General features: G+C 41.0%; 1 protein-coding gene across 1 annotated transcript in view; it reads right to left on the bottom strand.

Moving 5' to 3' along the window:
• Positions 1–1,015: 1,015 nt before the first annotated feature.
• The window catches only part of KPNB1 (karyopherin subunit beta 1), a 28,042-nt gene continuing 15,611 nt past the window's right edge, over positions 1,016–13,446 (bottom strand). Inside the window, exons 12-22 of the mRNA XM_025995809.2 lie at positions 12,761–12,891; positions 10,879–11,026; positions 10,488–10,559; positions 9,132–9,276; positions 7,847–7,929; positions 7,176–7,283; positions 6,623–6,766; positions 6,405–6,510; positions 5,626–5,740; positions 4,874–5,035; positions 1,016–4,136 (exon numbers count right to left, since the gene is read on the bottom strand). Coding sequence (XP_025851594.1) covers position 4,136; positions 4,874–5,035; positions 5,626–5,740; positions 6,405–6,510; positions 6,623–6,766; positions 7,176–7,283; positions 7,847–7,929; positions 9,132–9,276; positions 10,488–10,559; positions 10,879–11,026; positions 12,761–12,891 — 1,215 coding nt within the window. The 3' untranslated portion in view covers positions 1,016–4,135. The remainder of the gene's footprint in view (positions 4,137–4,873; positions 5,036–5,625; positions 5,741–6,404; positions 6,511–6,622; positions 6,767–7,175; positions 7,284–7,846; positions 7,930–9,131; positions 9,277–10,487; positions 10,560–10,878; positions 11,027–12,760; positions 12,892–13,446) is intronic.

Below are 13,446 nucleotides of genomic sequence, written 5' to 3'. Positions count from 1 at the left end.
AGGATTTATTTACTTATTTATTTATTTAAAGATTTACTTATTTATTTTATTCAGAGAAAGCGAAAGAGAGGCAGAGACACAGGCAGAGGGAGAAGTAGGCTCCATGCAGGGAGCCCGACGTGGGACTCGATCTAGGGTCTCCATGATCACACCCCGGGCTACAGGCAGCGCTAAACCGCTGCTAAACCGCTGCGCCACTGGGGCTGCCCCATAGCTCAGGATTTAATGCAGTCTTAGAAGAATTACAAGTTACCCTTTATAACCCAGTAATCTCCAAAACTGGGCATAGAAATAATATATTAGAACTCCTATTTATATTTACTTTTTCATATAATTGCTTTTTGATATCTATTTTTGTGTCTTATGTTTCACAATATAGGAGTACAGTAGTACAGGTATATAATTTATAAATACATAGGGGTATGCATGATCAAAAATTTCTGACGGGGGTGCAATCAGAAAAGTCAAAGGCCACGAAGAGGGCTAAGGGAAGAAAATTATGGTCAGCCCTCATTTTACTTGCCCAACATAAATTAACAAAGTGCATTATTTCCAGAAAGTAGCCTGCAGGTACCACTATGCAACAAAATGAAGGAACGGACCTAGTTTCTTATATCCCAAGTTAGTGTTGTTTCCATTACAAATTTCTAGGGGGAAAAGTGGAAGTAGAAATTAAATACACACTGCAAGTTATGTAAAAAGCCAATATTGGATGAGCCATTAAGCAAACCAGATTAGCCTGAAAAAATATGCACAAGACAGAGGACGATCTCCAGCGGCTTCAGAAGCACTCTGAACAGAAGCCTCCTCCACACAGCTTGCTCACTACCGCACCGAAGGCAAGTCGTTCATTCATTTCCCGACACACCGCGAGTCCATTTTTAAGACAGATGTGTCCTTCCTTTCCCCAGCTCACACACACAGCTATCAGCATCGCACACTCCAGCTTCTTTCAAACCATTCATTTCACCTCCAAGGTGACACCATGTGGAACCAAAAATGAAGCGGCAAAATGTTGAAAATAAAAATAAAGCGGACTTTATTTAGAAGATAAAGGTGGTGGTATCAGTTTTGGTTAATAAAGTTGGGCTCAAGTGTTTTAACAGGTCTTTAATGCCATCACAGACTGGCATGCCAAGGGCATTCTGAATGCCAATTACAGACTGAAGTTGTTTCGAAACCAAGATGCTATCAAAAGCTGATGGAGTTGAGATTTCTCTTAAAAGTCAGACTAACACACTTCTTAAATATCAGAGTGACTAGATTACTTGGTTCTGAAAGTGAAAACACTACACTGAGCAATTCCCCTCCTTCTCAAGTCCCGAAGGCAACATTACAATTGCCTCTGACAGTCAAAAAATTTCAACATTTCAACGGGAGCTGAGGGGAACCAGGAAAATGAAAAGCAAAATTAATAAATGTAATTGTAATTGATATAGGCAGCTGCCACTTGTGGCACACCAAAGCCTAGTCTGATGCCCATTTTCTTCACATTTGCACTGACATCTTCCCAAGCAGACGGTAACTACATTCTTGAAGGAATGTGCCAAGACTAGGGTGGGGAAGGCCCAGTGAGTGCACAGAATGTGTTTTTGCATCCAGTTGCCTTAGGTGGTACAACTGATTAAGGACAAATCCCCACTCTGGAAAACCCACTGGCTAAAGGTAACTGGGAGAGAGGATTAAATGCATAGCCAGTGTGGGACGCCTGCAAGGCACCAAGACCACAGTCCAACCAGCCCCCTTTCCTCTTCTCCATCATTGGATGGATCTGGGAGAAAGCATTAACAGCACTTGTCAACTGCTTCCCTGGAACAAAACATGACAAAACACACGGAAGGTTTTGTTTCCATTATGGTTCTCGGTGTACTTTATTCTCCTGCTGTCTAGCTAAGCAGCCCACACAGGACAGAAATGGGTAGCACTGAGGAATGATCAGATTTTTTTCTCCCCAATATTCCTGCCCCCTCCCTAAGCCCTGACCAACCCCTACCTATCAGGAATGGTTAGTATATCATCCTCTCCTTAAGAAACAGCTAAAATTTCAACAAGGCATTAGAGGGTCAAGTCTCTTCATTGTTGGGCTTAGGAAGTGGTGCAAACTCTATTCACAATGGAGTCTTTCCTTCAAACACTTTTTTTTTTTTTTTTTTTGTACACTGGTTCATAGATCGGCACTTGACTTTGAACCTGGCACCAAAAGGCACAATATCTGATACCCTGTACAAGAGCTATTAGAGATGCTGCCATATGGATGAGAACTGAGCCAATCCCACTTATGAATGGAAGGCTTGGACAGGGAAGGGGAAATGGCAAAGAGAAAAACATAAGCCCACATTTTTTGCTAGAATGGAAATGAAAGTGGGAATTTAAGGTCTTGTGTTTTAATCCTCCCAATACCAGGAAGCAATTAAAAATCTTCCTTGGGGTTTTTGAAAGCAGCGTATTCAAAATGCCAGCAAAAACTCAATAACTGCAAAACCAAAAGGGGATCAAAGCTCACTTATATCCCTCCTTATTGCTGAAAGATTCTAAAACCAAAATTCAGGGTGCCCTGTTCCCTTGTAAAAGGGAAAATAACTTAGTCTCATTTATGGTTCTCATAGCACATCACACTTTAAAAAATATATTAGTGTGTGTGACCAGGGGAATGTTTGACACCACTTTAAATCTTCACCTTCAGTGGAAAAATAAAACCCTTTTCAAGTGCCATTCTCATCACAAGAGTTCTAGTATATATATATGTGTGTATGTGTATATATATACTTTTTTGTTTTCTAGGTTAGTTGGTTTTGAAGTGCAGCAAGAGACCAATACCGCATTGTAGTCAATCAAATAAAAGAGAACAGAAGGCCAAGCAGTTTCCAAATGGTTATTTTATCAGATTGTTTGAACATTAAATTTATCCTCGTTTGCAATCCAAAATAGTTACCTGAAGTTTTCTGTGTGTGTGTGTGTGTGTGTGTGTGTATGTGTATGTGTGTGTGTGTTTACTTTTATTGTATATTTGTTTTCTAAACTCTTTGGCACAATTTTCTGGGGGTGTTCAGACTATCACGATACATATTAGGAGAGAACTTCTCTTTCATGCTGCCAATTCTGAGCATCTAAATTTTGGTTTATTTGGATTGTGGCTTTCTTTTGTTTTTGAAGTTTGCGTTATTTTTGTAACAATTGTATTTTAATTTGTTCTAGATCCTCTAACTCCAGAGTTTTCTTTTTCTCCCCCCTCCCCCCCACTTCTACATTCACAGTTGAACCATATTATTAGGAAAGGCGCCTTGATGAAAAGATCAGGATACGGGAGCTCTGACCATTCGTCAGTGTTTTCCCTAGAAGATAATTAAAAAAAAAAAAAAAACCAAAAAACAAAAAAACAAAAAACAAAACAAAAACCTAAAGAGCGTCTTTCCTTTTTTTCTTTTCTTTTTTTTTTTTCTTTTTTTTTTTTTTTTACACATCTCTTGTGCTGCATCAGTAGACAGAACTTCGGTTAGTTTTATGAAATGCAACATCTAACCCCTTTTTTCTGGGAAAAAGAAACTGCAATGACTTGAAGTTGAGAATGTGGATACCGCCTCACTCACACGCACTCATTCTCAGACTGTAAAGAATCCCTCAACCCTCCTTTTAGCCGGCACGCATACAGTACCGTGTGGCAAAGGTACACCAAAGGTGGGCTTGAGACCCAGGCTCCATCTTTCTTATCAGTAGCAAAGGGCAGGCTGCCTTTTACAACAAAGCACCACAGCTGAACCCAGTCCCTCCTCCTCTCCCAAACCAGTCACTCCACTCGGCACCGGCCAAAAGACAGAAAAGCTAGTTCTAGCCTCTCCTGGGAAGAGATAACTTTCTTTTCTAAGCAAGTAAATCCATCGTTTTTCTCTTTTCCAAGATGGCCGACGTTATGGTTTTCTACGAAGTCAGTGCTTACTTAGCTCACTAACAGCGCTGCTGTTGGCGGCTGCGGCTGCTGCTGTGGCAGGATTTTCAATGTGGTGTGTTTTCAAGCCTCACTCACTCATCCTCTCATTCCCAAACATTCAGCATCCGTGCACACTCCTCACTTCCGGGTTTTTCAAAAGATTGGAGATTTCCAGTGGGGGTCTCAGGTTATCATCCCAATGGTAACAGATCTAAAAACAGATGGAAAACAGGTCAACTTTTGAGATCACAGATAACCAGGAGAGCCAAATGCTTTTCTGATTCCCACAATCAAATGCTCATAAGCCCAAAATGAATCTGTCAACTTCTCAAGGATTATTTTTCTTGTATTCCTATGTGCCAACTACCTGCTCTCATTAGCACCTACATTAGAAGGTGGCAGGGACACTAAAAAGATAAAACTCAAAATAGTGTTTTACTGAGATCTATGGAGTAAGACAATGAGCATGTGAGAGGAGAATAAATTAAAACTACATATAAAAGTAGGGGTCAGACAACTCTTGACTTGGGACATCTTCTGCAGAGCCACACAATGCCTAAAAGCATTGCAGTAAAAAAAAAAAAAAAAAAGTAAAGAGCAGGAGGAAGGGAATAGAGAATAGAAAAGAGAATTCTGGGAAAATACCATTACCAATAACTTTATTAGGGCCCAAAATCAGTTGGGGACTTCACTGACTTCTAGTTACATAAGTTCTCTTCTTCATCACCAAGAGGAATCAAACACTTGGCTCAAGGAAATACTGAGGATGCCCAACCCCTCCACTAGTCCAAGCCTAAGGAACTAAGGCTTGGCTCAAAAGGACTTATATGGGAGAGAGTACAAAACAAAACACCAAGAGAAAGGCATCCCTTGTTGGAACAGTCTGAAGAAACTGTGCCTCCTCCCCAAGAAAGTGGAAGAAAGAGGGCAGTGGGGACAAGCTCTTACCAAGCTTGGTTCTTCAGTTTCCTCAGTTCTTTTGTTGCCCATGTAGCAAGGGTTTTTGCTTTGTTAGTCTTCGATCTCCGTCCTTCTGTTAACAGTTCATGGATCATTGGCCTAGCTTCTACTAATTTCAGTACATCCTTTCCAAATGCTGTACACAAGTCCCTGTGCAAAATAAACACACCTAAATGAGCTCCTGGCCTCATCCTGCTTTCCTGTTTTGAGCCAGTGCTAAGCTAATTGTGGGTCTCCTAGGATTCGCCTAGCTTTTAAAGTTGGAAGAAATTTTAGGGGAAGTCAAGCACCTGATTTCTAAAGACGTGAAAAATGAAGTCTAAAGAGACAGGATGACTTATACCCTGAGGTCCACAACTAATTCGTGGTTCTTTCTTCTAATGATACTCAGAAACTTTCAATAGGGGAGGCTAAACATAGGCAATCTGTTGACCAATCTCAGAATATGGGATGGACACACATCTGATGCTACTTCTATACCTCTGAGAATTTACTTTACAGACTTTACCGAAGAGAAGTTAGAAATCTGGAGGGTCTGGGATGAGACTAGAGCTAAGGTCTAGAATGAATGATCACCTGTGAGAACTTGAAACAGGACACCATGGATTCTATTAAAGAAATAGCCATACCAAATAAGTGGGTAATTACCATTTAGGTTACTCTCAAAAGTTCTTTACCACAGTTCTTCTCATTTTCCACGAGAAGTTCTATTCAGCTGTTGGAAATAGGATATAACCTACCCTATCAGTCCAGCAGCACAAGCTACTACTCCGTCTGTATGATCCTCATCTCCAGCAATGTGGTCAATGAAAGACAGAATAAATTCTACTCTGGGTTGTACCAGCATGACATCCGCTATAATAGAAAAAAAAGGTCTGATGAAGCTGCCCCACCTTTGGTAGGACTATATACCCCATTTCAAAATTTCCAAATATATTACCCCGATTAGGCAGGTTTAGGCTGGAGAATTAGTTGCATATAGTTATATCAAACTATTCCTCAAATCAAGAGGTCATCCTTCACGCTAACAAAAGAGGCAGATACTCCTCTTATTATAAGCATAGAAATAACAAATGGAACCTCTCCTCTAAGTGCATGACATCAAAAGAGGTAAAGGACAAATACTTCCCCAATCAGTAACAGAAACATCACAGAGAGGAAATGTGCTCTCTCAATCCTCTAATTCAACTGCACTGGAAGTGTGTATGTGTGGTGTGTATATGCTCAACAACTGCCACTCAGGGCTCATGTTGATATGACTAGCACCAATAGCCTTGCTGGATCCCATTCCTTATGGTGCTCAAGAAAGATAAGACAAAGTAGAGGAAGCGGGGCTGAAATAGCAAAGACTGTATCTTTGGATACTCTTCCAAAGCTACTTTCTTCATGAGGGTACCATTCCTTCTCCTTCTCCCCTTCTTCTAAGCAATAGGTGCTAGTTCATAAGCTACAGAACCAAAGACACAGCCCATTTGGCTACATGAACTCTGGACTAAGTCCACTGGGTTTTATACTCAACGGTGCACGTTTTCCTGGTCTCCCTTCAATCCCTGGACAATTCCGGTATAGGCCTCCAAGCAGCCTTCTCTTAGCTCATTCAGGTAGTCCACCATGTCATAGTCTGACTGTAAAAGACAAAACAGAATCTCCATCATACCAAGAGCCTTTAGTTGTAGGATTGTCAGAAATCCCATTCATCCCATCAGGGCTGGACATAAAAGACAACTTTAAGCTCACCTTGTCCACCTGGGCTTGGGAGGCCTGCTGAAGAGTATTCAAGACAACCTCTAGATATTTTTTAAACTCTCCACCAATAGCAAGAGCAATATCACCAAACACTGACAGAATCTGTGGTTTCACAGACCTGTGGACATTTTCATTCTGACCGGGGCAGGGGAGAAAAAGAGGGAAATCAAATTAATTAAAGCCAAAATATTCTGTCTAAAGGTTAAAGAAACATTTTTAAAATAATAAAACTACTAATACACTGTACAGACCTTAAGGACATACCCAAAAATTAACAGTGGCTATCTCTGGACAGAGGAACTACACATATATTTTACTGGCCTTCCTGCCTACCCTGTTCCACGTTTTGTTCATGCCTTCCTTTAGTTAATTTTACAACCTTACTTTGTAGAATCACATTGTGAAAATGAAAATGAATGATTTTCTTCATGAGGCTAAGGCCAACAACATCCTGGCAACCCGTCTGTGCCCTCACTTCGTTTTTAATCATCTTTCCCAATTTCTTCAAACACTAGTAAATTAGACTATGTGTGTAGACACTCACCCCCAGGTTTTCCAGCAGGAGCTGCATCACCTCATCACAGAAAGGTAAGATATTGGACTGCAGAGCTCGGCATAAGTCTCCCACTAAGCCCACAGCTGCCAAACAAACCTGCAAAGAGTCAAGGAAATGATCTCCGAAACAGAAAAGGCCACCTGCAGGATAAGGCCATTATTTTTATTTGGCCGCTGGTCCTTTATCACTTGAGCCTAGAGCTGAAGAAAAAAACACATCTTCCTCCTCAAATAAGTTAAAGTAGGCCCCATGCACAGTGTAGAACCCCATCGCAGGCTTGAACTTAAAAACCCTGAGATCAAGACTCAGATGCTTAACCAACTGAGGAGGCACCTAGGCACCCCAAGTTCATTTTAACAATCCATACAGCAGAAAAAGAGTGAAAACTCTTCAAGATATTATTAAGAAGGGACGGAAATGACAATATTCACTGGGAATGATGATGACAAGAGCTCAGTGGTTTAAAAAAAAAGGGGGGGGGGGAACCTTTTTTCAGGGTGCTAGGTTGAGGCATCTAATATCCTGCTTTTCATGGGCTACTTTTAGTTCCACAGCTGGGGACAATACAGAGACTACCTGGACTTTGAACCACGAGGTAGTTATCAGGAATAAATAAGAATATAAAGAATATAAATATCCTTTTAAAAAGCATAGATTACCTGGTACTCAGCATAATTTTTCAATCCAATGCCCAGGAAGGGTTTAAAGGCCTCCATGTACTTTAGGAATTCACCACCCAACACTGTAAAGAAACAAACTATTAGCATCACAGGGTATCACAGAAGTGAGCAAAAATAACCATGCCTGCTCTCTCAAAACATATTTATCCCACTCAACAGGTTGGGCAGGTGAAGTGTAAGTTAACTGTGGATTCTATCATGAAGACAGGTTATCTCAGACAAGTCAAATTCCTAAGTGCTAGAAGGGCCTAACTCTTATGTCCTGAAGATAATGCCAAATCTCTAGAGTGGGATTTCACTTTGGCTAAACCCAACCAGCCAACCAAGGGTTTTTTTTTTTCTCAAGGGTTAATTTTGAATTGGATGAGCTAATAACACTGCCTCTTTGGCTACTCCTTCATCTGTTTACACAACATGTCTTCTCTGGCGGCCAGCTTTAAAACAGGGTCCATTCTTGGGCAATTCCATCAAGGACTTATTTAACAAGCTAGCCAGGGAAAGCAGACTGGACTTTTTGCTCAATTAACCACTCCAGGAGCCAAAGTGAACTTCTGTGCCCTATCAGGGTAGTTACATGTGGCCAGATCAACTCTCAGTTGAACATATGCTCCTAATGCTAGAAATAGGTCTGGTCCTCAGGTAACAGCTTTGGTCATACACCATCCAGGCCAACCCTGAAGAAGCATCTCAGGTTTCTTAAGAGCTCTTTAATGTGCTTCTAATGGCCCTTCAAAGAATCTTAAGCAGACATGGATTCCCCAACGTGATTTTGTAGAGTCAAACATAGAACAACCAGAAGACCAGTTAATTCTTAGAACTCTCAGTTTTTCACTCCATCCCATATGGAGCATGAGGATGTGTCAACATGGAAGTTCAAAGTATTATAACCCGAACCAGGAGGTACCAAGTGCCAAGAAGAAAATAGAAACCTTTGTTTCCTCTATCCTTGGAAAGGAGCCAAATCTCAATAAAGCAAGTAGACTTTCAGAGGAAAAAGGAACCCAACAAATAAGAGGTAGATGATAACTGTTTTCCCCCAAAAAACTCGTCAATCTGAGTTGCGGCTGGCTCTCCATTTATTTCAAGGAGAGCAGCAAGGCACTTGTGCATAAATTTACACTTACATTCAATCCAATTTTGCCCTCAAGTCATGCCTCAGTAAAAGAGAAGACAGGACCATGCTTTCTGTGATCAAAAGTGCCCCATGGCTGCTGGAAACTCTTACATTCTAAAGACATTCCCTGCCCGATTTTGGCTCACTGACCTTCCACCAGTGTGCTAACTGCCATTAGGGCATCCTCTTGCACTCCCCCAGACCCAGCTGTGCTTTGGAACATCCTCAACAGGGAGGCCATGACCACATCAGAGATCTGCAAAGCATCTTGATGTTGTACTTTCCGGAGAACATTCTGTGAAGTGAACAAGAGTTCAGGATCTGTTGATTCCAAACCCTCCAATCAGAATGCTATATATATATATACATATATATATACCTTTCTAAAAAATCAATTAAGCCCTGTGACTTTTTTTTGGAAGGGCCAAACAAACACACTTTTTGTGCTCAAAAGCTTTCGCAGTGTAAATCTTCTGCAACAAAACATACATTTTAATACCCCTTCTATTTCCCAATTCAGAATGAACACAAGATAATCTACCATGGTACATAAAGCTATCTCTTCTCCATTTCATTTATGTCTGACACACCCATCAGCAGTCTCCATATTCTAGTCTTCTGGAAAGGCAGTTGAATTTCTTTCAGCTTTAAAGAAGGACAGTTTATATAGTTCTTACTCATAAAACAAAGCAATCCTTCCTGTATCTTATTTACTGCTGACGGTCAAGAAACAGTTCTGGTAAAATAAAGCCAACCTGAATTCCCCTAATTCAATATTCCTCACACCTCCCTCCTTACTCTTTAATTTGTTTCAACTAATGTTACCAGATCATTCCTGTATTTGATGACTAAGGAAAGATCTTAACAGTCAAGATATTAAAAAAAACAGACTGGGCTTTTTTTTTTACGTTTGGGTAAGAAAGAGAAGGGAGATGTACAGGGAAGATGACCAAGTTAGCATCACTCAATACTAAAACCTAGTATCCCCCTAAGCGATAGACAAGTTCTAGGGTTTCCTGATCTTTGGTAAAAAGGGGAACAGCACCTCAGTCACTCCATCCAGGAGTCCAGTCATGAATGAGGAGTGATTTTAGTTTTTCCAGCCTCCCCTCAAAAAAGTCTATTCTGAACAACAGGTACTATAAAGGATTTAAATTATAATAAAGTTTCCAGTAGGAACTGTTGTTTCAGAATATGATGATAGAAACTCAAGGCTATATTTTTAGCTGAGTGAACCGCAGCTGGAAATCAGATCTGACTGGGCTACATTTGGACAACCCAATAAAAACCAAAGACTAGAAGCTGCCAGCACAAAATAGCTGTACAGCTGGGAGGACTGTCACAAACCAAGTAGTTGCCTTCCCTACACTGTGCAAAAGACAAAGTCTGTCTTTATGGACAAAGAAGAAAGGAAAATAAAAAATCTCTCTCCCAATCAACCACAGATGAAGACCTTTTAAGAAGAGTTTCTGATCAGCATCAGTAAGTGATAAAGCACCATCATACCTGAAGAGTGGCACAGAGCAAAGACTGAAGGTCATTGAATTGGATCCTGTCGGATGTGCTCTGGATGTGGGACTACAAGGAAAAGAACATCGTCATATTCTGAATAAACACCCTCTAAAAGAGTTCTAAACTCCTTTAGTGCTTCTGTTTTTGCTGGGTTTGCCAGGACCATTAAATAATCTTTACTGATGCTAATGTCGAAAATAAAAAACTTACATATGTGTATGGTGTGATGCGTGTAGGAGTAAATTGGGATGAGCAAAGCAGATTTTTAATGGGAATATTTTGTATAAGCCTTCTATCTTTCTGAAAAAATACATACTTCCACGTAAATGTCAATACCACGAAGAGAGCATATGCCCCCGACACACCAGCCTCACACCAGCCTCACCTCCATCTGAAGCACCTGCTGCAGTCGCTCCATGATAACCAGAGTAGTTTTCTGAACCGCGGGATAACAATCCTTGGCACTGTTTTTCACAATTTCCATCAGAGATTCATATGCAGAACTCCTCAGGTTGTTCTGGTGTCCATCAGGTCTGTAAAGAACACACAACAACAATCTAAAAGTCTTACCCGAAAAAGAATAGAGTTGTTATGACGTAAATCTTGTCTCACAGAAAATAAGGAATCCAGAAACCAATATGGTTGTAAATATGGTTGGAGTTTGGCAACACAATACAACCAGGAACCAAATTTTCAACTACTGAGCCAATGGCTCTATTTACTATGGATCTCCAGGCTTGGTTACACTTTAGAATGGCTCTGTGGAAATGGGACTAAAATTATGGGGGAAAAATTAGTTTAAATAGCTGAAGCACTCATGTGGACAACCAACAAGGATGCCTGACATGCTAAGAAAAAGATAGCTCAACTTTCTTCATTCATCTTTGAGATACTATTATACAGAACTTTGATCAGAGAAGTAGAGATAGAACTAGTTAAGTATGAAGAGTTTATACCCAGCCTTTTTCCTAATGGTTTCTTTTGAGCCAAAACCAAAATAATTAAAGGTTGTCCCAACTTACAATCTGTTAAAACTACATTTCAGGGGCTCTTGGCTGACTTAGTTGGTGGAACACATGACTCTTGATCTTGGGGCTCTGTTTGAGCCTCACACTGGGTGTAGAGATTACTTTAAAAAAAAAAAAAAACTCAAAAAATTTCAAAAACTCATTTACAAAATAATTGTATTTAATGCCATATTCTTCATCTATTATCAAAAGTGTTGGGGTGCTTGGGTGGCTCCGTTAGTTAAGCATCTGCCTTCTGAACAGGTCATAATCTCTGGGTCCTAGGGTGGAGCCCTGCACTGGGCTTCCTGCTCAGTGGGGGGAGTCTGCTTCTCTCTCCCTCAAATGAATAAAATCTTTTTTTTTTTTTTTAATTTTTATTTATTTATGATAGTCACAGAGAGAGAGAGAGAGGCAGAGACACAGGCAGAGGGAGAAGCAGGCTCCATGCACTGGGAGCCTGATGTGGGATTCGATCCCGGGTCTCCAGGATCGCGCCCTGGGCCAAAGGCAGGCGCCAAACCGCTGCACCACCCAGGGATCCCCAAATGAATAAAATCTTAAAAAATTCATGGAAGCTATTTTTCTTATACTATAATCAAATAATTCAGCTAACTGTAGACATAGCAAAATGAAGGGACCTCTCTAGATTAATCCCTCTCACCTTTTTTTTAGGAGAGAGAGAGAAGGTAGGGAGGGAACAGGGAGAGAGAATCCTAAACAGGCTCCACACTCAGCTTGGAGCCTGATGCATGGCTTGATCCCACCACTGTGAGATCATGACCTGAGCTGAAGTCAAGAGCGGGAGGCTTAACCAACTGAGCCGTCCAAGCGCCCCAAATCAATTCCTTCTTATATAACTGTTTTCTGACTTTACTTGTATAGCTGAACATTCTTTTTTTTCCAGGATCACGCCCTGGGCTGAAGGTGGCGCTAAGCCACTGGGCCACTGGGGCTGCCCTAAGATGAACATTCTAATGTAGACATAGTCTATAGACTATTTTCTAGAGTCTCTTTTTATTTAAAAGTAATCCCTAAGCCCAACATGGGGCCTGAACTCACGACTCCAAGATCAGGAGCTGCATGCTCTAATGACTGAGCCAGCTAGGAGTCCCTTTCTCTTACTTAAACAAATCATCTACTATAGGATTCTTTTAATGCTTCCTACTACTATGTTCCCAGGATTAGATTACGTGCCCCTCACACAGGGCAGAAGGAGCAGGATGCAGATACCCCCCGTTTCTGTGTAGTATCCGTCACCTGTCTGTGGTTTCCAGGAGCTTCTGAACTATGAGTTCAAAAGAAGAAGATAAGCAATAGGTAGCTGGTTCTTCCTGATCATCAGCCACATCTGCAGCTTCATAAGCAGCTTCAGCCAGACTAGAGAAGGCCTTAAATCCAGACAGAGTTATTAGTATTAGTCCTGAAAAGAACCCTACCCCAGGATAACCTCATTTTTCCTTAACACACCACGGGCAGTGTTCCTTTCCAATTGATCTATGAATAAATCAATGCTAACAAATCCTCAACTTTTTCTGTCAAGGTCATCTCAAGACCATCTCTTCACAGACATCCTTAAAACTAAGTATTTGTTTATTTATTTATATTGTTTGTCCCATCCCAACTCTCTCAGCTGCAGAGTACTTTCATCTACCACACACACTTGCCACTACTTCTTTTTCCACTTACAGAAAGGCTTTTAGCCCCACTCCCCTTCCTTATCTGAACTTCCTCCCCCACACCCTCAAAGGTCCCTAGTGAACCTTCAGCCTGTACTGACTCAGCACTTGGGCCGCCTACCTTCCTTCTCTTTTGCCCCCTTCTCAGCAATGGTACTTTTTGTAGCCAGCAACCCTCTAACTTAATCAAAATTTCTTGTCCCCAGTCAACTGAAGAAGAAAACCAGGTCCTGATGGTTTTCCCAATGGGTTAGTATGACTGTTCTA

Source organism: Vulpes vulpes, chromosome 2 (genome assembly GCF_048418805.1).
Source record: "Vulpes vulpes isolate BD-2025 chromosome 2, VulVul3, whole genome shotgun sequence".
In the NCBI taxonomy this organism is placed as follows: Eukaryota; Metazoa; Chordata; class Mammalia; order Carnivora; family Canidae; genus Vulpes; species Vulpes vulpes.
The sequence above is the reverse complement of the archived record's forward strand: the minus strand, read 5'-3'. Positions and strand labels throughout refer to the sequence as shown.